The following is a 27696-nucleotide window of genomic DNA, read 5'->3' as shown; positions in this document are numbered from 1 at the left end:
AGAGAGAGAGAGAGAGAGATTCAGAGCGAGAGACTCAGAGAGAGAGACTCAGAGAGAGAGAGCAGAGAGAGAGAGAGAGAGAGAGCAGAGAGAGAGAGAGAGAGAGAGAGAGAGAGAGAGAGAGAGAGAGAGAGAGAGAGAGCAGAGAGAGAGAGAGAGAGAGAGCAGAGAGAGAGAGAGAGAGAGAGAGAGAGAGAGAGAGAGATTCAGAGAGAGCGAGAGACTCAGAGAGAGAGAGCAGAGAGAGAGAGAGAGTTTGAGAGTTTGAGAGCCAAACGAGAGAGAAACAGCAAAAAAAAAAAAAGAGCCGAACAAGAGGTGGGGGTCGCGAAAGTATCAAGCGGAACAAGCAGTTCGTACGAATTAGGCTGACGTATACAAGTATCTATCTCAGATGTGCATATCAGCAGAGAGAGAGAAAGAATGTGTGACTGTTGCATTGCGTGCCCATGTCCGGACCGCAACTCCCTCTCTCTCTCTGTGAGAAAGGTGACTTGGTTTGTTCCTATCTCTGCGCACCACGTCTTTCAGCTTTGTAAAATGAGGATAACGTAAAGCCGAGACGTTGTCGCTCTGACCCAGCTCGACCTCTGCCCCTCTTCTCTCTGTCAAAACACAAACATGAGGAAACACCAAACACGCGAGAGAGAGAGAGAGCACATTATGGCATTTTGACTGACGGAGCGAGCGAGAGGGGCGCGACGCATCTGGTTGACTCGACTCGATTGGGCTGGGCCTTGGTGGGTGCGAGTCGTTGGGTTCTCGCGCCTAGGTCAGTGTCTACCCGGGTTCTGGTGCTGGTTGCACACGGGAAAGCGAGAGGCGCGTGCTTCCGGTCTTTTTATGGCTTCGGCAAGCAAAGTTGCCACGAGGCCTGACTTCTCTGCTCGGCAGCTGATTGGCAGAGCTGCCGCACAGGCGCGATCCGGCTCTGCCATAGAGCATCATGGCGAACGCAGGCGATCAAGAATTTGTCTTCAACGCTGTGGGTGACTTCACCTGCGCCGTGCACTCGAAAAACCACAAGAAGTGCGAGCGTATTGTTTTGCAAGCCCAGGAACGGGGGCTCCGCGGCGCCTTTTTTGAGGCTGTCAATCACGATCCCGATGTCGTCTTCAAGGCCGCCCAGGCCGGCGAACCCGCCACTCTTGATCTCCTCCACCGCAACAACGTCTCATTTGAACGCACCGACTCGGTGCGCCTCGCTTTTGGCAACCTCGTTTGCGCTCTTGGCCCCGGATTCGACTCCTTTGCTGCCTGCACGCAAAGCCGGTGTCTTCGCTCCCGTCTAACGCTTGCACCTTCCTTGTGTTGGTGGGTGTGCGCCACTCAATAGTACGGCACAACACCGCTTATTTTTGCAAGTACATCCGGGAAAGCTGAGGGGGTCAAATATCTCCTCAGTCTGCCAGAAGTAGCGGTCACCGTCAACTCATATCGAAAAGTCAGTACTGTCTCGATAAAAAATAAAGTCACCCCATGAGCCGCCCACCTCTCAGTCTGCTCTTCTCGCCCCTCTTCTTGCAGGATGGGAACACAGCTCTGCATCGCGCCGCTGAAATGGGCCACCTGCCCGTCGTCATGGCCTTGGTCAAACACAGCGCCAACCTTGGCCTCCTCAACAACAAGGGCCAAACCCCGTTGCAGCGAGCGAAAAAAAAGAATAAGCGCGACGTCGTACGCTACCTCTCCACCTGCAGCGATGTTCTCGAGGTTGGTCGGCTGCTCAGGTGCATGCTCTGTGCGTGTGTGCGTGGGCGCTCACGTTTGGGTGTGCCTTCCTTTCATGCTGGTGCCTTGTTTAATCTTATGCTAGGAGGACAGCTTCGTGACTCGCTCCAGCCTCACATGGAGTCGCTCTAGCACACCGTTCACCATGGCGAGCGTACCTAGCATGTCGCACCGTGATGCGTCCACCGGAATCTGTCGGAATTCCTCGAGCAACGGCCGCCCCAGCGGGTTTGCTTACAAATCGGACGAGGGACTCAATGGGCAATCGGTCGCTTCATCGGAGCTGGATGCTACTGAAGCAGCCTCAGACGCAGCCACATCGGACGTCATGGACAAGGAACTCCTTGACAAACTCAGCCGCGAGCGCGAAGAACACCGCAACACCAAGCGTGTCCTCTCCAGCACCCTCCAACACGTGAACGAACTCGAAGAAGAGGCGGAACAGGCCGCCAAGGAGAAGGCGGCCTCGGACAGCAAGCTGGCAACGCTCACAAGCAAACTCATTGAGATTTCCATGATGAGCGCTGGCCCTTCAGCCTGGCAAGCGCTGCGCCGCTTGCTCGAAGTGCCGGCCGATCAATTGGGCCGCCTGACGAGCGTGCGTTCGAGCTTGGACGGTACCCTGTGGAGCTCACGCTGGCGTGGTTGCCCCATTTGGATCAAAGACACGGGTATCCCCGAGGCAACGCTCGAACGAGCCTCGGACGACGTCATCGCCCATCTTCAACAGGTCCTTTTGGTCCGCCACCCTCGCGTCCTCAGCGTCATGGGCTTTTGTCTTCTGGAGATGCACGGCACTTCCACGCTAGCCCTCATCTTGGAACGTGCCCCCTGCGAAACCTTTCGCACCACTCTCACCTCGACCGCAGCCGCCGAGCGCCTCCTGGTCGATCTGTCTGGGGATGGTAGTCGCATCCGTGTCATGGAAGACCTGGCGGCCGCCCTACAATTCTTTCATATCATCGACGTGCCTTTTTATCGTGTCCATGCCCTTAGCATCTGGTTCTGGCCCGATGGCCACGTCAAGATCCTGCCGCCGTTGCATGCCCTGCTCCAGCGCTTGGACGTGCCCTCCTCGGCTAGCAACAGCCGGCGCGCCAGTGCCAACAACCTTTTCAAGTCAAGCAATGCTGAAGTCGCACGCCCCGAGTATGCATTGGCACGCGACGTTCACCAGCTTGGCCTTCTCTTTCTCATGTTATGGACTGAACAGCCCCATTCCGACCACACCAACAGCAACAATGTCCTCCTCGGCGCTGTCCTCGAGGATGAAGATGATGAAGGAGGCGACAGCGGTGAGGATGAGGTGAACGGGAATACCTCCCTGTACAATCAAAGCTCTACCTCCAGCTCAGCAAGTCGTCACGAGGAGGCGTGTCGCCGGGTGTCCAACCCGAACGCGCGGCTTCTGATCTCAATCATGCTCAACGACAATCCGGCGTGCCGCCCAAGCATGCAGTCCGTCTTACATGTTTTGGCGGCCTTGCGCACACAGCGCGGCTCGCTCATGACCGTGGATCAGGTCAAGTCCTTCTTGAACGGCCCGCATGATGCCGACTGGAAGCCGCCGCTGGATCTCCAACCATTGAGCGACGATCCTTGGTTTCACACGCAAATCAAGTGCCTTCCCATGGACTCGAGCGAGGAAGCCATTCGTCTGTTCAAGCTGCGCACGGACCATCTTTCGGCTGAAGTCGTGCGTGCCACCCTCCTCCTCAAGCCCGATGCGGAGGTCGGCTTCTTCGGCCAGATCCTGCACGAGGCAGCCAAGATGCGGTATGGCAATCGCTGTCAACCAGAGCTGTCCACGCAAGGGCAGGCATTGATAGACCGTTTTTATCGTGAAGCACGGCTGCTCGAGCGCTGTGCTTCTGCTCGTGATATCGCCTGTGTTCGGGTCTTCATGCCCTTTGCGTCGGTCAAAGCAGCCAACAAGGTGTTGCTTGGCGAGCTCACACGCACCAACTCCCTGCGGAGCTCGGACAGCTCAGACGCCGTGCCCGGTGCCTTGTTCTTTTTGGAAGAGCGGGCAGCAGTCAATGCGAGCCTGGGTCTTTCTCAGTCCAACTCAGCCACGCTCTTGGTGTGCGATGCCATTGTGAGCAACCTGTGCGTCACCTCCACGGCCAACTCATTTGATCCCGTCGTCACGACGCACCAAGACGATCTGCGATTGTTAGTGCGCCAGGAGAGCCATGTCCTGCCCCGAGCTCTGATTGCGATTGATTTTAGTAGTTTGGTCTGAAGCTTCATCTAGCAGCGTGCTTGATGACCAAAAGACCAAAACCCGCAGCCTTGCTCTTTTGAATGTGCTGTCGTAACATTGTATGCTGTCCGAACCTTCCCGCTCGTGTGTGTGCTGCGCCATGCCCTCATATTGATCTCTTTGTCTTCTTTTTGTCTACGAATTCATCCTTCATATCTGTGAGCCACCGTTGTTGTTAGGCACAGGCAGGTGCACACTTTTGCACCCACCAAACTTGCATATTCAGTTGGGATCATGTCTGGACACTCGATTACATGGGATAATGAAGTCTCATACAGCAGGGAAAGTAGAGACGCATAATGTGAACACAAAATTTTGAAAATGTAGAAAGTCACCACGGCGCGCCGGCGGTGTGGCAGCTCGGAATGAGGCATCACGACCGTGACTCAAATCACCCGGCTCTCAGAAGAGCGGTGAGAGACTTGCAGGCCAGCCTTGGGCGCAGAATCGTCGGTGTAAAGGTGTGCGCGTTGATGGTCGAGCTTGAGGTCGACGCTGACCTTGGGGTTGGCGGATTCGACGTTGTAGGCTTTGCCGCCATAGTAGGATAGATCAAGACCACGCTCTTCATATTCTTGGGTCACGCGCAGCTTGCCCATTAGCTTGAGAGGATAGAACATGATCAGCGCCATGACACTGGACCAGGCAACAATCACCAGAGAGCCCAGCAACTGCCAGCCCAACCCTTTGAAGCCGGCATCGGCCTCGACGTAAAACAGGCCAGTCTCTGTGCTGAAAAAGGCCACAGCAAAGAGGCCCCACAGGCCCGCACCGGCGTGGACGGGGAAGGCAGAGACGGCGTCATCGATTCCAAGCTTGGGAAGAACGTATGACCAACCCAAGCAAACAATGCCAGCGATGCCACCGATAAGGAGAGCGGCCCAGGGGAGGACGACGTGAGCGCTGGCACAGATGGCGACGCTCCCGGCCAGCATGCCATTCGTGGCTTGAAGGAGGGACATCTCGCCATGGGCGATGTAATCGATGAAGGTACCCATGAGGCCACCCGCGGAGGCGGCGACAATGGTATTGATAGCAATCACGCCGATGCGAGACACGGCGTCAGCCGACTGAAGAGAAATGAGGGAGCCGGCGTTGAAGGCCAAGAAGCCCACGACGAGGATGAGGCCACCCATGATTATGAGGGGAACCGAGTGCGGTCGAACGGGGCGAAAGTCGCCATCGAGGTCCAGGCGACTGAGGCGGGGCTTGAGGAGCCACGCGCCAACGAGGGCAATGATGCCTCCGGTCGTGTGAACAACGCCGCTACCAGCAAAATCGACAAAGCCGTGGCCGTTGCTACCCTCAGTCAGCCAGGCGTTGCTAGACCAGACCCAATGGACAACGACGGGGTAGACAAGGCCCGTCACTCCCATAGAGTAGACGATGTACATTGTGGAAGAGGCACGGCCAGCTACAGAGCCGGAGATAATGGTGGTGCAAGCGGCAGCGAAGGCAGCTTGGAAAAAGAAGAAGGGGTAGTCGCATTGGGAAACGGAATCGAGGACAAAGCCTTCGTTGCCAATGAATTTGTTGCCGTGTCCAAAGGCAAAGGCGTAGCCAAAGACGAGGAAAGAGACGGTGCCGATGAACATGTCAAACACATTCTTGAAGAGGGTGGCCATGGTGGCATTGATGGAGACGGTACCAGCTTCGAGAAGGGCAAAACCGAGCTGCATGTTGTAGACCATGATGGCCATGATGATGAGGTAGAGACCGTCCACCACCGTGGCCACATCGGTGCCGCATTCGTCAAACTTCATCCTGGTGGTTGAGGCTATGGAAGAAGGGCAGACATGCAGTCGTGGCCGGGTGAGGGAGGCTGTCTTGGTTGGGTCGGTTGCGGAAACAATGGGGCTGGCATCTGTTTGATGCGCACGGCAGCAAGTACCTCAACGCCACCAAAAGAGCGCCGGAGTGAGCTAGAGAGAGGCGGTGTGAGGTTTTACCCCTCAGGGATTGAGCGTTGTCGCGAGGTCTTTGCTTGCGTCCCCGCAAGTGCCGGGAAAGCAAGGCAGGATTCAGACACGCTGCTGCTGCGGCGGGGCACAACCAACGGCAAGTCGATGGCGATGAGTGGGGCACCGGCCCAGACATTGGCTGACCGGGCATCATGTACCCCTGGACATCCTTCCTGAGGCTCATGATCCCAGCCCCATGACTGATCGCTCCCGCCCCGCTCCCCCTCTATCGCTGCTCGTGGCATTTGCGCATGGTGCTAGCTACCTTTGCTCAGCGCAAAAAAAAAGTAAAATGCCAACTGTTTGAACATGTGTGTGTGTGTGTGTGTGTGTGTGTGTGTGTGTGTGTGTGAAATTTTAATTTTTTTCGTGGGAGAGAGTGGGGGATTGAAACAATAGGAGCGATAGGGGGTGAGCGCCAACGGAGAGCATAAAGGTCGTGCCGCTTTGTGCTTTGTGACCCAGTTCAAGATGACTGCCATATCGCGATGTTCGAGACAAGGTTTACACACCTCGCGTGAGGTCTCAAATTTTAAGTGTTGTAGCAGGAGGCGTTGCCCATCTGTTTGTGCTCATGACAGGATGGGTGTCGTTGTTGTTGTGGCAATTTGATCCGGGACAGGTGTATCGTGTTGTGAATCGTCTGTGTGTGTGTGTGTGTGTGTGTGTGTGTGTGTGTGTGTGTGGTCAGGTTCAATCAGCAACACCACCTGCTGCTCTTGCCAGCCTCATCTCCATCCGATTCAAATTTCGTGCCAAGAGCCCATGTCCGCTGCGAGCTGCGCATTCACAATGTCATGTCAAAATGTGTGTTAAGGAGATGCGGTTCTAGTGAATCTCGATGCCCCATTGCTTTGGGTGTTTGTGTCATCGCTTCGTCACCTGTCCCGTTTGTTGTGGTCATGACAATTTAAATTTGAAGGGGTGTTTTGTTTTTGTAGCTTGTTTGACAATCATCAAATTTTTGGGGCGGCTCGGCCGCGCGTGCTTAAATGATCGATCGGCGGGTCATGTCCGTGTGACTAGTGATGCAGCTTGGAAAGGGTATCCAAAATGGCCACGAGGGTGTCGTTACCACCCAGCTCGGCGATCTGAGCCCGGGCAGTGCGTTCCAAGTCGTTTAACACGTCCACCTGTCGCAAGGTGTAGAAGCGATGCTAGTTAGCCGAGATCACGCAACGTCTGGTGGGGCAGAGGTAAAGCATGGGAGCGGGCGTACCGTGTAAGTGAAGCTGCCAGTGCGCTCCATGCAGCGCAGGCAATGCAGCTTGAGGTCACGGTCATCCGTGCGCTGCTTCAAGATGTTGAGCAGCTGATGCTCCGTCGGCGACCTGCGCATCACAAAAAAAAAAAAAAAAGGAAAAAAAAAAAAAAAAGTTCAGCGGGCGTGGGATTGACCAAGGCACGGCAATAGGCTGGTCGTGATGAAATGTGGCAACTCATGCCCCAGAGCTCACAAAAGGAGTACACGTACTGGCGAATGCAATGAATGATGGGAAAGCTGAATTTGCCTTCGGTAATGTCCTCACAAAACGACTTGTTGGCCGCATACTGCCATTGCGGGGAAAAGTCATGGTGGTGTTTGAGACCTGAGCCGTGTGCGCACAGGTCGGCGGGTGGGCAAAGCACCACGCAAGACTCGCACCTCATCCGATTGCAGGTTGGCGTAGTCGTCTCGTATCTGAAAGTACAGCGAGAACGTCTTGAGCAGCGGTCCAAAATCTCTGCAGTCACCCAAGCGAGATGAGTTGCGGGTGTTTGAGGCTTTTCAGCCGGGTTGTTTTTTCCCAAACCCCCCGTTTTCTAACAATCTTTCAAGGGCAGTACACACTGTGCGTACCGCTTATCGTCGCTGAAGAGCTGCATGAGGCGCAGCGCCAGCGCAAAGAGGCCACCGGTCTCTAAAACAATGCCCGTCAGGACCTCACCAAGTGAGGGCTCGTCGTTCCTTCAAGAATATTCGGTCTCCATATGAGAAGGCAAACGTCCAACAACAGCAGCACTGACTTTGGAGCACCATACGCTTATATTCCTCCTCGGTGGGGCACTGCACCGTGTCGCGCCAGAAGATATCAAGACCTTGGCCGCGATGCAGCTCAATCAACTGATCTAAGAAGCAACAACAACACGCACACACACACACACACACACACAAAAAAAAAAAAAAAGCCGGGTCCGAGACGTGAGATAGGCAAAGACCCCCAAAAAGCACGTCTAACAGGCACTGGCAAGCAGTGTTCATACCAGTAAAAGCCTGGGCTGCAGCCGGAGACTGCAGGTCCATGACCTTGGCCATACAGATAAAGTACATGTAGTTGGCACAGTTGATAGTTTGGGGAATGCCAAAAATGGCGTGGGCCACTGCACGGCATGACTGGCATGAGCTTCCATGAAGACTTTCAAAAAAAAAGAAAGGAAGGGCCGAGGGTTGGACCTGTTCTAATCCAACAGCCGCGCAAGGCAAGCGGGGTGGCGCGTACCAGGTAGGCCACGGCGTAGCTTTGAGTTGTCTTCAATATCATCAATCCTGTTGTTGCCAATCAAAACAAGAGACACCTTGGCGTGAGTGTCAGATGTTGGGTCCGTGACACGAGGTATCCGAGGGTGGCCAGTCGTACAGTAGACTGGCGTTGTGAAGAATCTTGGTGACCTCCTTGATGATGGCGAGCTTGTCGTCCGGCACCTTGAGCCAGGCATTGAAGGCGTTGATCAACTTGCTGCGAATATCCTTGCCAGGCTTTTGCGTCACGTAGCGATACGGTTCCTCCAGTACCTAAGGACAACGCCCAAGACCGAGTCCACGCCATGACATGTCAGCGAACCAACTCTAGGGCTCGTTCCGTTCCGAGCATCCATCAACCAGCAAGGTTGGCAGACATGCTGCTGGCTCACACCTGCGCCGCGTAGGCTTCGTAGGCGGCCTTGGCAGGCCCATCCTCGGACGGGCTATGAGACATGATGCCAAGGGTCAGTGGCCAAAAGCTGGACAGCAGGTGAAGGAAACACCACGATCTTGTCCGGCTCCAAAGGTCTTGTGCTACACCTGCTTCACTGCAGAAACGGCAGAACGAAGAACCGCCTGTACGCGGTGCCAACCCGATTCCAGAGCGCAAAGCGTGAGAGGCGTTCTGCCGGTGAACGACCAGAGAGATAAAATGCGCCGACTTCAGTTGTATTGGAACAGTCTCTTTCATGCCAGCCTCGTTGTCCAACACGGCACGGCAGTGCGCCACGTACACTCCTGACTGAGCTCGCAGAATGACAGAGAGGCAACGCGGCACGAGCAACAACAACACACACACACACACACACACACACACACACACACACACACACACACACACACACACACACACACACACACACACACACACACACACACACACACACACACACACACACACACACACACACACACACACACACACACACACACACACACACTGAAGAACCACCTTTGGTACCTTTATTTTGCTGACAACTCACTCGGTGCCAAGTTTAGCCCTTCAAGTTGATGGTTGAAACAGCTGTTTTGGCGGGGGATAAGTGGTTGGCAATCGCTGTTCTGGCCAATATCAACTTTGCTTGTATGCATGCATATGCGTTTGGCGTTGCCGAGGCGGCAGGTTATCTCGTGCGTCTTGGTCCGGCCGAACCAAGCGTTGCGTGTCCGCGGCAGATCGCATACCTGCCATAGCTATGCACGTCCCACCTTTCGCCTGCTCCCGATCACTCAGCCTGCGCTCTGCACCAAGCCGCTTAAGATTCCACTTGAAACATGCCACCCGCTGTCACGGCGTCCGCTCCAGCCATCTGCCGCCACACAGGCCTCCTTCTCCTGCCAAGCCAAAACAAACCACCGAGATTGAAACGACAAGCAGCGGGCAAGGGTCACCAACTGGAAGTAAGTAAGCGCGCAGGAACCGCGCACAAGCACTCAGGCCTTCAAGTGCATAAAAAAAAAAACCTCGAGAAAAAGAAAAATAAAAAAACAGACCTCAGAAAGAAAAGCATCAGGGAATATCCTCTGAAGTGGTCTCGCTCGGCATTCCCACAACCGATCTTGTCTGGTTGCGTCCACACGTATTGCCCGATAAGATTCGATTTCGAGCTCGGCATCATCCTTCGCGGCGTACGACGCAACGTGCCGCCGCCACACACGCACAGACAGTTACACACGCACGTCCATTGGCTCTCGTGTTGAACGACCCCCCTCGCATACCCAACTAGCCTACGTGAGTCGCAAGTGCTTCGAGTCCCGAGCCTTGGCGCGACCCATCAAGGTGGGTGACACCTTGCTCATTCTCCTCCGCTGTGCCTCCGCTGTGACTGGTCAACAGCTTTCTGTCACATGAGTTGTGCCCAGTGTCGGAAGTGGCCGAGAATACACGGTCTTTTACGGGCGCGTGAAAAGAAGACGTGGCATCACCTCGCAATCCCCGCCTCACCTCCTGCCCTGCGGCTTCCGTTTCGCCTGGTTGTGGCTACAAACTTGGCGATTCTTCCCTCCTGTTTGCTTTCGCTTCCAAGACTTGTCTCCGCCGGCGAGACCATGTGGCGCTGCGTAGAGCACCATGACAGCCGTTCATGAAAACGGCGTGCCCCACCTGCACATTACTCCCCCTGAGCATCGTGTGCCTGCAGCCCTGCACATGGACGAAGGGCCAGCTAGTGCACACCCCTCCAAAATGTACCAGCGCCCAGGATCTGCCCCACCAGGACCTGGGATCGATTCCATGGGCAATCCTTCCAATGTAGTTGTGTCTCGCCGCGCTCGAGGTCTGTCTTGAGCTCTTTTTTTCTTTCTATCTTTATTTTTTTTACCGCACTTGCGATACCCAGGTCTTCATGGTTTCCTGCCGGCCTCTGACAGTCAGCCCAATCACCATTGCTACCCCATTGTCTCACCATAGCATCAGCTCACGTTGAGCAGCGTCCCGCGCGGCTCTCTCGGGAGCTTGACGAGCGTCGCTCCTGGACCCTTCCACCAGAGCAAGATGAGGAGGAGCAAGACTTGACCCGTGTCAACACAAGCATCACACCGGTACGTTGTCGAGCAAGATCACGTTTGGCGATGTCGGCTCCTGTATTTGGCTCCCTGTTCCACAGCACGGCCTTGATCCTTCATCGTCTGATCCCTAACCTGTTTACCCTTTTCTATCCTTTGCTCCCAATGAGTACAGCAATGCCAGCACATTATCAATGAGTTGCTCAAGACAGAACGCGACTATGTGCGCGACCTTCAGTCCATTGTTCAAATCTATTGCCGGCAGTTTGAGATATCACTGCCCAGCAGTGAATGCGAGACAATATTTGGCAACATACGCAGCATCCTTCACCTTCATGCGGGCTTTCTTCGCCAGGTCTGCACCACGCCTTGCTTCTCACGTCCCACGTCCGACCTGAGACAAAGTTTGTCCTTGGCTTGCCACTCACTTTTATGTTTCCGCCGCGCGATCCTTTCGCTCTCGACCTTGCTCCTGATGCTTAGCTCGAATCTTGTGTTCGCCAATCCCCTGTGCTCATCGGCCGACTTCTGGCGCACAACGGCAACAAGTTTATGATTTACGAAAAGTACTATGTCAACCATCCTCAAGCTGTAGCCATGCTTCAGGTAGAGCACGGCCCTTGGCCGAACCCTATATGCTGAGCTGTATTATCCAAGTCCACCGCCTTGTCTTGATCTCATCTTGACGCCCTGCATGCCATGGTCACGGTGCAGACAAAGTCGACTCAGGATGGGTTCAATGCCATGCGCCTCGGGTGCCAAATGCTTGCCGGCCATCAGCTACCGTTGGCAGACTACCTGCTAAAGCCCGTGCAGCGTCTGCTCAAATACCCACTGTTGCTCAGCGAGCTTCTCAAGGCTACACCCACATCCGCGCCGCACTATGCTGACATTGAGCAAGCTGGCAGCATCTTCAAAGAGGTGGCCACCCGCATCAACGAGGTACGCATCTCATTCACCTATAGCCCCCCGTTGGTCACGTCGAGCGCAGGTTGCACGCTGCGCTAAAATAAAACGACGCCCATCATTTATCCGGGGATAGATCAAGGCTCGCAATGAAACGGCCGAATACGTACGGGAGCTTGATGCCTGCGTTGCGGGCTGGGATGGTCTGCCCCTGACACACTTGGGTGCGCTCAGTGAGGTCGCCACCATGCGCATTACCGAGGACAACCACAGCAAGCGGGCCGAGCGCTATGTCATGCTCTTTGAAGCTGCCGTGGTTGTTTGCAAATGGAAATCGTCCGATGCCGTCCAGATCAAGCGCATGTGCTTTATGGATAAGTTCTGCCTCAACACGTCACTCAACGACGGCAATGCTTTTCGCATGGATATGACCCCGGGCAGTAAGCTCAGCGGTCTCACCTTTCACTGCGAATCCGAACGCGAAAAGCAATACTGGGTGCATCGCATCAAAAAGGTCTGTCCGCCTCCCACGACCTTTCGTTTTCCTGCGCACATCGATGAACACCTCACCCATCCTCACTCGACCCTTTCCGTCCACCTGTGCCCCTCGGTGCGAGTAGCTCCTGACCCAGTTTTACGCCAGCAAACGGCACTCAGACGACATGATCGACGCCTGGCAACAATCGCGCACGGTTGGCAAAGCTACCAACGCGCCGCGATGGCGCGATGCCAAGGGCGGTGTCGTTGCTCCGACCAGCAAAGCCAAGCGGAGTAAGGGCATTGCCCGGCTGACGGCCGTCCCCCATCGTCGTGGCTCTGGCATCGATGCAATGTTCGCGTTGCCAGTCACTGCCGCAGGCAATGAGGATACGCGCGCTGCCATGCATATTGTTGACACAACACGTCGCAACTCTCGACCCATCGAGGGCTGCGTAGATGATGAGGAAGATCACACGTAAGTGTTTTGCTTTTTTCAACTCTGTTGCGATGAGACCAGTTGTGGGAGCTTGACCCGCCTGTTTTTTTTTCATTCGCGCCGCTCGTTCGATGCTCGTCTTGCGCTGACATTAACCCCCCGCCCCTTTGTTGCTCCCATGCGCGTGCTACGCCTTTCTAGCGAGCCCATCACCCCAACCTCGCCCAGCTTCATCAAGGCTGGCAAGTGGATGGTCCGCTTGACCTTCCCGGGCGGTACTCATACCAAGGTGCTGGCCTCGCCCGGACAAACGCTTCACGCCGTGTTCGCCAAAGCCCTTCTCAAACGTGGCATCAACGTTGGATCCCACGTCCTCCGTCGAGGTTCGATGCCCCTCCCAGATGGGGTTGACCTGCACGCTCTGCTGTCATGGTTCCGTTTTGCTGCCGCAGCACGCCAACTAAACTCACAACGCATTGCGGTGCTGACTGTTGGCAGATGACGACCCCGGAAAGCCCCTGGACTGGTCAGACATGAGCAATGACTTGGCCAACTGCGCAGGCGTCACCGTGCGCCCAGCCCGCTCTCTATTCGAGGGGTCGACACTATCCTCCTCCACAGAGACGGGTGAGCCTGATGTTGAGGTGGCCGAGTATGATCAGGGGCGCCTCGAGCGCCGCTCCACGCGCACCGACAGCTATGCCTCTTCAGTCAGTGGCCGTGGCTTGAACGATGACGATGGTTATGATCGCTTGCACGACGTCGCGGACCCTGTTGATGATGCCCTTGAAAGTTCACTGGACTTGACACAGCGGCTCCCCGTTGCCACTGACTTGCCATCAGCCTCGCTTTCCCACACCGGTAACCAAGAGTCCGTCGGCGCAGCCAACGTGCCCACGGCATGGGGCTCGGCAGCGCCTTCGGCCGTGGCCAGCATTGAGGAAACTGCCTCTGGTCACTTCACGAAAGCCGCCGTCGCACCCACTTGGCGCCTCACTCTGCAGGGCGGAGAGCAGCTGCCGGGAGAGACCAGCACTGATGAGGTGCCGCGCGTACCTCTCTGGGCGACGCGCTCCAGTACAGAGACTCTCCCGCTTCCCAGCAAAACGTCTTCGCGGTCTTCTATTCCTGTCGATATTTCGATGTTGGGCAAAACTTTGCCCAAGCCTCGTCGTCGACGCACCAACCCAAATTACGACGGGGAACTGGCTGTGCACGAACAGCAAGCAAAAGAAGGCCGCCCAGTGACGTCTTGCCCTGCGCCCCGTTCCGACCAAACACCCGCCTCGATCACCGGCGGCAACGCCGGCGTTGGGCAGATGGTCAATGGTTCGGCGGTCGGCAGTCCCGAGATCGAGGCCGGCACGCATCCAACTGAGCGGAATTCTGCACCTTCTGCGCGAGCACCGCTGAAGCAACTGAGCGTCGAGGAGTTGGTCGCCTGTCTGACCGTCACCACCAGCAACGGTCGTGCCAGCACCGATCCCTATGACAACCTCAACGATGTGGGGATCAACGATGAGCCGGAAGACACCAATGAGTCCCTGTACCAAAACATCAAGTCTTTGCAGGGGTCAAAGGCGTCACTCGATCTGGACGGACTTTACAGTGGCCGCTCCAGCAAACTGGAACCACAAACCTCCCTTGAATTAGATGGTCTCTACAGTGGGCGCTCCAGCAAGCAAGAGTCCTCTGTCTTGGCTCTGGCGGCAAGTGGCCAGCCTCCCCATAGAACGCGGCAGTCCTCCGAGTCTCCATTGCCTATTTGCGTATCCGGGCGCACGCCCAGCCCGGCGTCGGGAAGCAAACCGCTCTTGCCTCCCAAACCCGCCCACCTCAAGCTCGCGTCGCAGTTTGATCGCGAACGAGCCGCACCTCGGCCGGCGGCGTCACAATCCAATCCGTCGCCTGTGGTTTTGGAGCATCCGTCTGAGGCCGTCTCTTTGCCCCGTAGCAACAACATCACCCCGACTGCTGCGGCCGTGCCAGCCCCGGTGTTCCCTGTTTCCCTCGGCACAGCAAAGGACGAGGCCCAGAGTAATGCTGGGGCTATGCAGGCATGCAAAAGTGATGCTCGCTCGCTGAGCAGCTCTCCCGCCGAGGGGGTCATCAACCGCGTGCTGCAGCTTCTCAACGGAGATGTGCGGATGAATACACCCACGCGCCTGAATCGCGGTGGGCGTGGCCTACCGAGCGCCTTTGACGATGAGGGTGACGATGGCAATGATGGCGATGATGACGATGACGACGACGACGACGACGACGACGACGATGACGTTGATAATGATGGCGTCGAAGGCGAACATGAAGCATCTGATGAAGCAACGGGGGGCTACCACTCACCCAGCATTGCAGAGTCAAAGGCTCAGGCCCAAGAGGGCGATCATACCTTCAGGGGTACTCTGGAGGAAATGCCGGCTTTGACTTTGGAGGCGCCACGCTTTCGAACTCGGGAGGCGTTTTTAGCCGCTCGGTCACGCTTCATGGGTACTGCGGAAACGTCGACCCATGCACGGTTGGGGCGGCAATCCATTTCATCAGAACCCCAGGCGCGTGCTTTGGCGTTTAAGGAGGGACAAAGCCAGGATCGCCGTGGCTCTCACGATCTCCCACCGCCGCCTCGGCTCGAGCGCCGCCTGAGTGCGCGCTTTGAGACAACGTTGCCCGCATCAGAACGACTGCCAACAGGCAACGCGGTGCGTGGCAGCGCCCGTGCATCGACTTTAAGCTTTCGCGCAGGCACGGCGGCTGATTTTGCAGGAGGAGAGACAACCGCCGCAACGCTAGGCTTGGCTCTGAGTTCACATACTACGGCCTCAGCTCGAAGTTCCGTGTCCATTGTCGACGTGGATAATGAGGCTCAGGTAGCTGCTGCGTCTTCGGGCGTGCCATGGATTTCCGCGCATACTGCGACGCAAGCTCCAAATCTACACGAGGAGCAACGCCTCGTGTCCGTCAGCGACGCTGTGCGTCGCTTCAACTCTGCGTCGCCCACGCTATCACGCGGGCGACGCCAGACGGACTCGCAGCCGCGTTCTCGAATCCCGGCTTTGGCGGTTTCGCGTCTCAATCGCAAGGGCTCGCGCTCCCAGGTCTGGCAGCCTTCTCGAAAAGCATCCCAGGAGAATCTTACCAGCACCAACGTCCGAGACCTGACACGGCAGTTTTCGAATCTCAATCGCAGTCCAGGGATTCGTCGAAACGGTGGTTCCGGGAAGCGCCGCGCCAACTCTCCAGGCGCTTTACGCATGGCGACAACGCTTCAGGCCCCGAGCTCGCCCATGGCGCGCTCGGTCGTCTCCTCACCCTCTTCTTCTCCGGTGCCCAGCAAAAAAGGCCTTTCCTCAGCCGATCATCGTCGCATGGCTCTTGGACCGGAGGAGGAACACGTAGCACCTGTGGCCGCGCGTCCGCGAGAATTAGTCAAGACATCTCGCGTGCAAGACGCTGTATGGGCCATGAATCAGACTCTGGCTGGACCTGAGCCTCGCAGCAGTCCATCCACCTCGATCTCGCCTCCAATCCGACAGTCTACAGGCACCCCAAGTGAAGTCATTCAAGTGGCCAAACCACGTAAGTTGATGGAGCGATGCACTTGCTGCGCAACCTCTTCCCTGTTACCCTCTGCTTGCGAGAGCCAAGACTCATAACTGTGCACTCACTTTGCTTATTGGTTTTGTTCTTCCATTTGATGACTGTCGCTTGGTCTGGTAGGTACCTCTGTTTTCCAAGTGGTGCCCGCTGTGGCAGCAAACGCCCAAGGCGACGACAGCAAAGCTGTACTGGCTCGCTGGCGGTTCTCAGTCGATACAAGTCGCCGTACTGAGGTTTAGGCGTGCCCGATATGCTCTCCGATGTTGCAAGGAGCAACATCTATGCGGAGGGCCGACGCAGGCCGCGCCTGCAATTGTGACGAGCATCAGCACCCTTTTGTTGGGTTTGAAGGGGATCCCTCCCTTGTCGCCTGAACTTGAGTGTTAAAACGCGCGCAAGTGTCTATATTCATGCTGTTTGCAGGTTCCTCGTCTGGTCTTGTTTCTTACAAGAACGGATGGAGAGTCTGTTTTCTGCCATGACAGTCGTGCGTTGTGTATGGTGGGGCGGTGTGAGTGTGACAAACACCGACCCACCCGCTCTTTTCCCCCATGATATTCTCTCGTGAGTTTTTAAGATCCTTTCCATTGTTCGTATTCTGTCTTCTAGTCGTGTAGCCACCGCCTTGGGTGAGCAGATAAATGTTGATATGCGTGGCTGATGGGCGAGTTAGAATTGTGGATGGCAACGCTGTCTGCCGCCACGTTCTCGAAATGACTGCTCGTTTCTGATGTGATCAAATCGATGACGCGTCACAGACATGTTCATTCACCTCGGCCAATAGTGCAGCAACCCAGGCAGTCTCTGTCTCATTGGTTGATGTGAAATAACAACCCTTCGCAGCATGACACGCTGCTCGGTGCGAAAGCATTTACTTGTGCAAAGCCGAAATTTTGGCACGCTTCGAAAGGCTGCGGTTGATTGCCCAGGAGAGTACACGCAGCAAGGTGAGAAAAATGATCCGTTCAAGCATAAAGACAGGGCGCAGGGGAACGGGTTGGAACGGGTGGGCGACGCACGCACCCCACGCGCAGACGTCGACGCGCCGATAGAAGCTTTGAACCAAGGCGTTGAGCGCTGCGATCGGGTGTAAACATGGGCATTGGAGTGTGGAGAGCCACCTCGCCCCGTGCCTCATTTGCTCCTTCAAGACGATGCTGCGATGCCGGTGGGGAAGGGGTCTCCGGGGTCTCAGGTCTCGTGCTGGCGGTTTGAGCTTGCTCATCATCAGATTCATCCCAAGCGAAAGCAACCGGCTCCTTCATGTTTTCCATGTACTCAGTCTGCTCATCACTTGCTGGCAGCTCAGCTGGTTCGACGCTTGCGGACGGGCCAGGCCCTGCTGTTTTTGGCAGCAGTGGGATGCCTCCCAAAGACTCGGCCATCGAGGGCTCAGCGTCGGTGACAGGTTGTCCACCAGATGTATCAGCGGGGTCACCATGCGCACAGGGTACTTTGAGCTCGCCTTCCGAGGTGGACGCACGCCGCACAGGGCTCGGCAGCCCGGAGTGAGGATGCACATGCACGTCTGCATGAAGTGGGCTCGCAGGGTCTGCCTCTTGCTCGATAATCGATGCCGAAGATGCCGGTGGCAGCACCCCGCTGGGTAGCTTGTCATCTGACGATGTCGACAGGGCCACTGGGGCCGGAAGAAACGAGACTGATGGATTCATTGGATAGGCGACCTGATCATTGTCGCGCTGACCAGTCTCTTCGACTGGCTCCGTCAGATCAGCAACATGTTGGCTGGTTTCACACGACCCGGGGCTGAGATCGTCGGCCGCAGGCAGCAATGAGATCGTCCCCATCTGCGGTGGCAAGAATGCTGCGCTTGGGCTCTTGGCGGTGGCAATCACCTGCGTGTTGACATGAAGCTGCTGCGAAGAAGACGCACAGACGGGGTCATTCTCATTCTTGGGCACAGTCAGCATGGGGCTTGAATGGGGTTGAGAGGCGGTCTTTGTTTCTCCTGCTGGCAGAGCAGCCTGGTTCAGAGCTTGGGCATGGCATGCGTCCGTGCCTAGCACAGCCGTGCATGGTTGAGAGCAGAGCTGGTGATGAGGTCACGTGCGCAAGCAAGGCGAAGGGCCACGAAGATCAGACTCACCGGCTTGAGGTGGGGCAAAAGGATTCTCAATTTCCTGCTGAGCCTGACTGACGAGGGCTTCGTCGAGCAGGGCTTGGCGTGCTGGCGACATTGGGTGCAGGTTGAACGGCAGCTTCAAAGAAGATCCAGCCAGCCCTTCTGTGACTGGCTCGGGTCGTGGAGCAGCTTGGGCCGCCGGCAGGGCTGGAAGGCTCGAAGCAGTGGCAGAGTCATCATCGTGCTTGGGCTTGAGTCCCAGCTGGCACGGCTCATGCAACAGTCCCAGGTTCATCGTGGCGTTTTGAGAAGCAAGCGGCCGAAAAGCGCAGGAAATGGAACGTCGCAGTCAATCTGCAGACCGGATGTAAATTGGGCTTGTGGAATGATTTGTCGACAAAAACCTTCTTTTCCCGCTCAAAAGTTCTAAAAATCTTGACCCCCATAAGAAACTTGCACCTAATAAAAAATCGAGCACTTAAACGTGCCAATCAATTTGCAGTCAGATGATGCTCTTCCAGATTGACCACTAGGTCACGAGACAAGCCGAAAGAGGTGCAGCACAACAAACGCCAACAGACACGACAGGGAACAAGAAAAGAGAGACAGGAAGAGAGAGAGAGAGGAGAGAGAGAGGGAAAAAGGGAGAGAATAAGAAAGAGAGCAAGCAATAAGGGGCAAGAGAGATCGATGGCGTGCCGTCCCAAGCAGATATCAAGGGCTAAGCACAGCGTAGGTAACTCAGATCCCGGCATTACGCTTAGCCGAAGACGCGACGCTTAATCTCTCGACGCAAAATGGCCAGTTCACGCTGCGCTCCACCCAGCATTGAGCTGCAAGGGCGACATGACAGAAAGGGTGAGGACGAGAAGGAGGGTCAACAGCTGTTGATGGGGCTGTCCGGTACCCAAGCAAAAGCTTGCACACACGCACCTGTTCTCGTGGGCACGACGAACGAGGTAGGGAATGACCTCATTGACTGGGCCATAGGGCACATACTTAAAGGCCTACAAGAGGTTGTATCACGCAGCACAACATCACGTGAATACACAGCAAAGAGGCCACGGGAAGGTTCAATCTAGTGGGGGCTCGATAGGACGGTTCCATACCTTGTAGCCATTGATGCCCAGTGTGTAGGTCAGGTGGTCGCACATGCCCAGAAGTTGAGCAAAGCAAACACCGCCCGTTTGCTTATCAATGCCACGCTTTTGCATTTCCGAGATGGTATACTCGATGCTGGCTTGGTTGTGGGAGGCCACGAGCAGATTAGCGCGGTCTTGGTTGAGGATCATGTTGATGGATGTGTTGTATGTGCGGTGCGTGTCATCTTGGGTATCGCAAATGGGGCTGGGGTAGCCCTTGTCACTAGCCAGCTGGCGTTCCATCTCCATGTAGGCGCCGCGCACAAGCTTGCACGCAAACCACCAGTTCTCACGACGAGCGCGCTGCAAGTCGTGCTCAAGGGTAGAGAGGGTATCCTTCAAATAGCATTGGTAAGTGTTGTAGACCAAGGGGAGCTCCTTGTTGTACTTGCGCTGCAGACCCAGGGCCAGGTTGTGGACTAGAATGTACAAACACGTCGGGGAGACATCAGGTACACCCAGCGAGAAGCCAAGTCTCAAACAAACCCCTTCAGACCCCAAAGGAATTCCGGAAGCGCAAAATGGCAAAGCAGAACGAAAACAAAGACAATCTCCTCAAAAAAAAAAAAAAAAAAAAAAAAAAAAAAAAAAAAAAAAACTTACTGGCAGGCTGAAAGTAAGTTTGTTCAGCATCGACCATAAGTCGGACCTTGCGCTCGGCAGCATAGTCGACCAGCGTGTGGAGGCGTCGCATCATGTTGCGCATGAGCTCGAGCTCAGTTTCATCCAGCATGGCTTCTTGCAGCTCACCCAAGGGAGTGTTGGGGCCGGCAGACCGGATCAGATTCCAGACATCCTCCATGCGCAGCGAATGGGTCCATTCAATGTAGTCGACCTCACTGTCCGAGTCTGTATCAATGGCGTGAAAGACTTCTTTGGCTTGCGCATCTGTTAAAAGGGGGAAGAAGGGAACGTGCAGGCCGAGTCGAAAGATGAATGGGTGGGTGACATAAAAGGGCCAATACCACACCACCGCAGCTATGCACAACCAAGACAGGAATATGCGTTCACGATACGGACCATCAATGTCGGGGAAGAAAGTAGCCACGGCCTTTTCAAACTCGTCCGCAGATAGGGTGCCAGAGTTGTCAGAATCAATCAATGAAAAGAGCCTATCAAGACGCCCCCCCCAAAGTGTGTGCATATCAGCGTGAAGGCCCAAAAGAAGAAGAAGAGAAAGAAAGAAAAGAAAAGAACAGAAAAGAAAGCCCAAGGCAAGAGGCCCACATGTCCATTCGATCCCGCTGTCAACGGGCGCAAGATGTGCCACTCACCATTGGGTGCGTGTGATGGCCACGGCCATGCGCTCAATAAGATCAGGCAGTCCGAGGGCAGTAATCTTGATCGCTGTGTTGCGGGAAGCAGTCGGATTAGGTGAGTGGTGAGTGAGCAGACAGTGCAGTAATCAACGTCCATGAGGGAGCCCTGTTCGACCAAGAAGGGTACCGGCGATGGAGAACAGTCGGGGTACTGACCGGCAATGCCACCGGGAGTGACTTGGTGCACAGACTCAATGCAGTCGAGAAAATGCTGAACGTTGCGATCGCACTGCGCCTCGGAAATGTAGTCGTACACGCGAGCGCTGGATTTGGCCTTAACCTCGCTGACAACGTCCGGCTTCTTGACTACATCGGCTTCAGCAGCATAGTCCATGATTGCACCGATACCCGAGTTCTTGAGGGACGTGGTGGTTTCGAGCAGGTCGTTGTTGTTCTCGCCGCCGCAAAAGTGACGGAAGAAGGTGGCGCGAACGACACCATCAGTAATGCGCGGACCCAGGAAGCGGCGCGACAGTTTATATACCGAGTCGGCATGCTTGACCAGGGGGCTAAACATGCAGGCCTTGTAGACGGCATAAGCCAGCAAAAGATCTGTTAGGGACTTATCCTGAAAGGCAGTCTGGGTGTTGTGAAAGTCCAGCACCTCGCTGGTAGGAGGATGAGCCAAGTCTAACGGAGGCTGGGAGATGGGTGGCACTTCGCCGGCCTCGGCGACGATCCGGTTCTCCGTTCGCCGCTGTGCGAGTCAGATGAAGCCCGTGAGCGCAGGTCGGCGAACATGAAGGCAGAGGGAGTTGGGTGAAGAGAGAGGCAAAGCGAACGAGGAAACAAGAGAAGCAGGAAGGAAACCCCAAAGGCCCAAAGGGAAAAAACAAAAACAAAAAGAGAGCGAGGAGATGCCACACATTGTTGACTGCGAGGCAGGTGGGCCAGCGTTCAAACTTACGTGAAGGTGGGCGCGTGATTGGGCCAAAAGGGGCAGTGCACGGCTAGTGCGCACAATGGCGCCCCGGGCGCTCGTTAAAGCTGGTAACATGATTGACAGGTTCCCAAGGGACAGGTTTGTTTGCAAGGTCTGCTGAACCCCTATGTGCACACACAACAAGGCGCGATATCAGGCAACAGTGAATAGGTTTCGAGTAAGGGCGCCATCAAAGCCAGTCAGTACACGGGGCCGACAACTTCAAGCCCAGATACCAACACGGTGACTACAATGGGTCTTAGTGGCAGCTACAGCCCAGGGCAGACAGAGCACCAGGACGCTGTACTCACCGAGGTGTGGTTGACTTGGTTAATCAATCACCACAAGTCCAATAAGAAAAAGACCAACGAATGGTCACCACCAGTCGGCTTGGGGCGCCCCGCCGCGCGATATGATGGAGGATTGCAGGAGAAGGTCTATTTGTGTAAGCAAGGGGCTGTGGGTGGTGTGGTCAAGCGACGAAGGAAGAAAATAGCACTGCAAAAAACGCTGACAGCCGTTGCTTTTGCCTGCTTTCTCTCTCTTTCTCTCTCTCACTTGTTGTTTTGTTTTGTCTTGTTGGTTTCTTTTGTTTCGCTCGCTTTCTTTTTGTTTCCATGTGTGTTCCCTTATGATTGTAATTGGGAGGAGGGCTTTCTTTGTGTGTGTGTGTGTGTGTGTGTGTGTGTGTGTGTGTGTGTGTGTGTGTGTGTGTGGAAGGGGTCGTGGATGTCGCAACCCAAGGAATCAAGCACAACGACTCCATTCGAGCCAGATGGAGGGCTCGGCGATAGTGATTGGGCATGTCATTGAGACCGCCAAAGGCCGTGACCGCAGCTCGTTGTCGCATCTGCCTGTGAATGTGTGCTGCGCTGAGCTCGACAACTCGTGCCCTGCTCACATCATACTGCCCCCCTCCTTGGCAGTCATTGGCCCTGCCCTGCGATTGCAACGTCCAACCCTCGCTCAGCAGCAAATTAAACACGACTTGACGCGAAGATCGATAGGTACTTCACCTTTGGGAATGAGAAACACAACCAGAGAAGGACGCTCATGAACGCGCTTTCTTGTTCTGCATCGATTCGTGGCATGTTAGCAACATTGGTAGCCGGTGGCCGGTCCGTGACTGGGGCGCTGCCATTCGCTCATGCACTTGCTGATGATGTTCATACATCACACCCACACTCGCAAGACCAAGCTGATCTATAAAGTATGGCCTCAAGCACACTTTCGAGTCAAAATGCTTTACTTTAGGAACCAATAGTTTAGAATAGAGGGACCATTTCTTCAAACACCTTGTCGGCAAGGTGTGGCAGACGTGGGCAAAAAAAAAAAATACAAGCATGTTCAGAGAATTTTGAGAGTAAAATTGAATGGGAAAAAAAGGCCTTACATGTATGCTAATGAGGATATCGGCAAAGCTAGGCAGAAAAATAGACAATGCGCAGCAGATATGCATCACGTCAGGCGGCACAGCCAGCCGTAGGCGGTCCATCTCGAGGGAAAGCACTGCTGCAACGAGCGCACAGACGAGCCACTCCGCACACGCGCGTGGACAACAACAAACACAAATACCAGCAAGACCACACACATACACACACAAACTCAACAAGAATAATATAATACTATATCAACAAACAGACGCGCCAGCACGCACGTCCTTGTACTTGTCTGAGACATGGGGCAGCAAGCGCGACGCGCCTATACGCACACCTGGCTTGCCACGACAAACTCTCGATACAAACGAACGGGCAAACAACTCGAAACAAAACCATGCTTCTCAGAGACACGGTAATAAAAGCGGGGCCACAGGCCCACAAAGAGATGGGGTTGAGCCAAGCCAAACCAAGCCAGCGCAACCCAACCCCACAAACACCAAGCCAGCGCATCACGCACAGGTGCCTTCACTTTGACGAACAGCAAGCAAGCAACACTTGGACATAAAAACATGCATCGCTTCAACGGCAAGGGCAACAGGCGACTGGTGCGGACGGCCTGTAAAAAAACAGGCGGCCCAGACGGTAGATGCACGCGTCACAAGCCGGAGCAAGACTCGAGTCAGAAAGAATCAATAGCAACAACAACATGAAATAACTCCCGCGCGAAGCGAGGGACGAGTCAAAATGGTTGCGTTAGCATGATGACAAAAAAAAAAAAAAAAAAACAAGAAAGAGGAAAAAGGAGGCCGCCCTCGAGGATGTTCAGCCGAGTTGCAAGTAAGTATCGAGCGAGTCCATGTTCTCGAGACCCAGAAGCGCCTCGCTATCGAGCCCTGTCCAGCTAGCGTAGCTGGCATAGCTCGAATCCTTGGAAGGCTCACCCAAATGCTCAGCCAGGCTAGGGTCAAAGCCAGTCAGGTCTGGAGCGCCTTCCAGGCGACCGAGATCAGCAAAAACATCAATCTGCGGCATCTCATGAGCATGGTGAGCCTGATCCCGAGGCTGGGGCGTGGAGGCCGAGCTGGGCTCGGCCTTTGAGGGCGTAGAGGGTTTAGTCGGGGGCACCAGCTCCGCTGATTGGAGTGACTCGGTGGCTTCAACACCTCCAAGGAGTTCCGACATGTGAGATTGGGTAGGGGTCGTGGAGGTCGACGTTGTTGGGTTGGAATAGCGCGCAGCTTCCTGTTCTACCAGTCGGGACTGTTGCTCAAGCATTTCTCGTTCAATCTCCAACTGCTCACGTCGCAGCTGGAGCTTGCGTAGCTCAATTTCGGCGCGTTTGGCCTCAATGTCCATGAAAGCTTGGCTTCGGGGATCTAAGGGAGGAGACCCAGCGAACCGTCGTCATAGTGTGAGCCGAGGCGGGGAGCGTTACACCACGTGAGCGCGAGCAGGCGGGTGGTCTTACCTTCCCAGGATGTGCGCTTGTTAACATGGTCGATAAAATAAGGAAGTCCATCGGGCGTCAAGGCCATTTCCCAGCCGTGGGGCAGAGATACACCGCTAAAGGGGGAGGTATCCACCTCAACCACGCGGCTGTTGGGCTGTGTGACCTGGCCTGAGAAGGGTCGACCTGTGCGCGGGTCAAGCCAAGTGGTCGTCTTCTCTCGCTCGCTGCAATAGAGAGCGCAAGCAACGAAGAGCAGCGATTGACCGGTAAGTTGCAGACATGGCAAAGCAAATCAGACCCATTTGACACAAGACTGGAAAAAAAAAAAAAAAAGGTAGAGCCGGGCAAGCGCTTTCGGGGTTGACGAGGTACAAACTTGATGAAAAAGACTCGACCCTCAGGGGTTTTGCCCACAGACCAACCCGAGGGCAATGGGTCGGTTGAGTTGGGCAGTTCGAGCGAGGCGTATGACGATTGTGCCGAGTGGTGAATTACACTATCGGTTGAGCTCACGGACCAATTTTGTCTGCGAGGGCAGAGGCAGGTTCAGGCGGGATTTAAGTCAAGAATGTTGGGGGGTTAAGAGGGGCAAATAAAACAGGCCAACGCACGAGCGACGAGCCATATAGGCGGGGTCCATGTTGAGGGTGTGTGCACGCTGCATGCCGAGACCACTGTCACGGGGCTCTTGCATATCAAGGCAGCCGCCAACGGAGGACGAGCGCCCCTCATTCTTATTGGTCTTGTGTGGTGGCTCACTTCCCTTGCGACTGGCAGTGCGGTTGAGCACATTTGAGCCACGCTTTTTAGTTTCTGTGGGTAGCACCAAGTGCAAAGGTTAGACGAAGGGTAAAAGGTGGGGTAAGGAAGCCAAGCCAACAACAACCAAGAACATTTCAAGAATGGCAAGACATGGATGACGCCATGGCATGTGCCGAGCCGGGAGAAAGCACGGACCTGTCTTTGAGGATTTGGGGCTGGCCGAGTCGGAGGCACTCTTGCCGGTTGACTGATAAATCAGCATTTGAATGTCTCGCTTATCCATGGCGACGGTGGATGCGGCGGCGTGCACGCAGCCTCTTCAACGGCTCAGAGCCTGGGCCCCAGGTGGGCGTCGGGAAACGGAAGGGGTATCGTCAATGAAGACAGGGCACCGCCCGCCAAAATGGCAGCAATCCAGCGCAATGGCGGCGCGGTCGTAGAATGACAAACAAAAAGGGGAGGCCGGACGCACACCACCAAGGAGGCAGCAAAAGTGTGCAACCGTTCAAGAGCGTGTTCACGGGGCGCCGACTTGACTGGCGCACAAGGCAGGGCCAAGGTAGATTGCAACGCGAGTTGGGGTCACCCAACAACAAAAAAAAAAGGAGAAAAACAAAACGGCAGCAGGGACCACCACTGTGATTCAAAAGAACAACGCTTGCATGCGAGAGGGGGAGGTTTCAGCGGTGCAAGTCGAATCGAAGAAGCGTCTGGTGTGTGTGGTGGGGGGGGCGGGCAGTGTGTGTACGGGCCAGCCGTCAAGAGGAAATTGCGAGATTTTTTCACTCTCGAGCACATCAATCGTCGTTGTCGTGAGATTTGGTCGTCATCCCATGGTGAAAATGAAATGGGAGAGGGTCACGTCACTTTGGGCGGGTGAGCGGGCGCGGGGTGGACGAGAGGGTCGCTGGGCGCGAAACGCGTCGAGCATGACTCGCAACTCGATGGTTGGGACAAGGAGAAACCCAGGAACTTATCCATCGCCGTCGTCACCACGATCGGCGCCCTTTCAAAGCCAGCGAGTGGTACGCTCGTACAGTTGCTGATGGTGATGGCGATGGCGGTAAGCCCGTAAGCTGGCAAGGCAAGGCGCTGAGAGACAAGGAGACAAGGAGACTCAAGCCCCTGCTTGTTTGTTTGTTGCTTCTGTACTGCTTTGGGTGCTGCACATGTAACTCAAGGCGGGGCGGCGCGCGAGCGGCTTTTTGGGTGGGCGGGACCCCTCGGGATGTGATGATGGGTATGGGACTCGCGCTTGGTCTTGTGTTGTGCTTTGTCAACTTGACAATGCCTGACGCCTGCACAAGCAAGCAAGCTGAGGAATGGCTGGCATGCAACATGCAACATGCAGGCGTATACTCATACTCCACACACAACATAAGACACTCTTCGGAGGACTAGCGTCCATGCACGACGTGATTTTGGATCGTGACGGGTCCATATCGTTGCAAGCACGCCCTGGCCCTTCCCTCCTCGTTTCCATGTGTAGTAGGGATAATTCTTCTCACTCCGCTCGAGAGATTTGGACAAGTCTAGGACGAGCTTGAAGCCTGTTTCTTGCCGGCTGAGGCTGATGTTCTGATGCTGATGTTGTGGGTGGTAAATCCGTCATAACCAATGTCCCAACGAGACAAGGCCCCCTTTCTGGTTCGTCTTGTTTGACCGACCCATACGCCTCACTTGTGGCCTGATGCGCTGCTTGTTGATGATTGGTCGCTAGATTGGTCAACCCCCTCAGCAACCCGCCCCCAGTATCACCCGGTGGCGCTCTTGTCAACAAACTGGATGGTTGGCCACAACACCCAAGAACACAGACTTCAATTCTTCTTGACCTCTCGTCGACTGGAACAGCACATGGAATCGGAAGAGCCGGCGACTGGAGCTCCGAGTCAAGGCCAGGGGCGGGTGGCATCGTAGTCTGCTGCCGTCTCCACGGTGGCATGTGCAAAGGGGCACGCCCACGTTGGCCGAGGGCAACCATCTTAATGGCAATCCCATGTCACATTCAGGATGAGAGCACATGTCGTGCGGGATGAGATCAAGCAACCTGGCACCCTTCTGCCGACGATGCGATGACGCGATGCACCGACCGGGATGGTAGCGCAGGCAGAGACAGGGGCGTGTTTTGATGTTTTTGGGGTGGTGCCCGCTCTCCACGCTGGCCCAGTTCCGGATTGACACGTTGCCGCCTCGCACTAGACACCCAAGCGCGCAAGTATCAGTTAGACCCAAACACGTCGCACACTGGCCAGTATCG

At 55.4% G+C, this 27696-nt stretch overlaps 7 protein-coding genes across 7 annotated transcripts; 2 read left to right on the top strand and 5 right to left on the bottom strand.

Annotated features, from left to right (window-relative positions):
• Positions 1-34: 34 nt before the first annotated feature.
• Positions 35-707, bottom strand: MONBRDRAFT_23087 (uncharacterized protein; the record flags this gene model as incomplete). Its single annotated transcript, XM_001743094.1, has 3 exons — positions 35-385; positions 520-605; positions 641-707. The coding sequence occupies 3 exons, from the start codon at positions 705-707 to the stop codon at positions 35-37; spliced, it is 504 nt and encodes a 167-aa protein (XP_001743146.1).
• A 239-nt stretch (positions 708-946) lies between these two features.
• Positions 947-3976, top strand: MONBRDRAFT_5952 (uncharacterized protein; the record flags this gene model as incomplete). The annotated part of the gene is made up of 3 exons (XM_001743423.1): positions 947-1195; positions 1528-1713; positions 1817-3976. The coding sequence occupies 3 exons, from the start codon at positions 947-949 to the stop codon at positions 3974-3976; spliced, it is 2595 nt and encodes an 864-aa protein (XP_001743475.1).
• A 407-nt stretch (positions 3977-4383) lies between these two features.
• On the bottom strand, positions 4384-5760 carry MONBRDRAFT_14204 (uncharacterized protein; the record flags this gene model as incomplete). Its single annotated transcript, XM_001743093.1, has 1 exon — positions 4384-5760. The coding sequence occupies one exon, from the start codon at positions 5758-5760 to the stop codon at positions 4384-4386; it is 1377 nt and encodes a 458-aa protein (XP_001743145.1).
• Positions 5761-6980: 1220 nt separating this feature from the next.
• Positions 6981-8915, bottom strand: MONBRDRAFT_35977 (uncharacterized protein; the record flags this gene model as incomplete). Its single annotated transcript, XM_001743092.1, has 10 exons — positions 6981-7115; positions 7178-7289; positions 7433-7509; positions 7604-7682; positions 7799-7859; positions 7966-8067; positions 8203-8319; positions 8439-8485; positions 8577-8731; positions 8853-8915. 10 exons carry the CDS (start codon positions 8913-8915, stop codon positions 6981-6983), a joined length of 948 nt encoding a protein of 315 aa, XP_001743144.1.
• A 1617-nt stretch (positions 8916-10532) lies between these two features.
• Positions 10533-16621, top strand: MONBRDRAFT_23083 (uncharacterized protein; the record flags this gene model as incomplete). The annotated part of the gene is made up of 10 exons (XM_001743422.1): positions 10533-10737; positions 10872-11002; positions 11142-11321; positions 11450-11572; positions 11681-11908; positions 12009-12386; positions 12493-12827; positions 12990-13171; positions 13287-16361; positions 16503-16621. 10 exons carry the CDS (start codon positions 10533-10535, stop codon positions 16619-16621), a joined length of 4956 nt encoding a protein of 1651 aa, XP_001743474.1.
• Positions 16622-19271: 2650 nt separating this feature from the next.
• Positions 19272-21527, bottom strand: MONBRDRAFT_14774 (uncharacterized protein; the record flags this gene model as incomplete). Its single annotated transcript, XM_001743091.1, has 6 exons — positions 19272-19472; positions 19575-20026; positions 20211-20486; positions 20628-20719; positions 20882-20954; positions 21083-21527. Coding segments are annotated over 6 exons (1539 nt in total), but the record flags the coding sequence as incomplete, so codon positions are not given.
• Positions 21528-24049: 2522 nt separating this feature from the next.
• MONBRDRAFT_23081 (uncharacterized protein) lies at positions 24050-25722 on the bottom strand (the record flags this gene model as incomplete). The annotated part of the gene is made up of 5 exons (XM_001743090.1): positions 24050-24603; positions 24696-24845; positions 25100-25203; positions 25289-25490; positions 25635-25722. 5 exons carry the CDS (start codon positions 25720-25722, stop codon positions 24050-24052), a joined length of 1098 nt encoding a protein of 365 aa, XP_001743142.1.
• Between the last annotated feature and the right edge of the window lie 1974 nt (positions 25723-27696).

Source organism: Monosiga brevicollis, genomic scaffold (assembly GCF_000002865.3).
Source record: "Monosiga brevicollis MX1 MONBRscaffold_3 genomic scaffold, whole genome shotgun sequence".
In the NCBI taxonomy this organism is placed as follows: domain Eukaryota; class Choanoflagellata; order Craspedida; family Salpingoecidae; genus Monosiga; species Monosiga brevicollis.
This window is presented reverse-complemented; position numbering and strand designations above follow the sequence as displayed.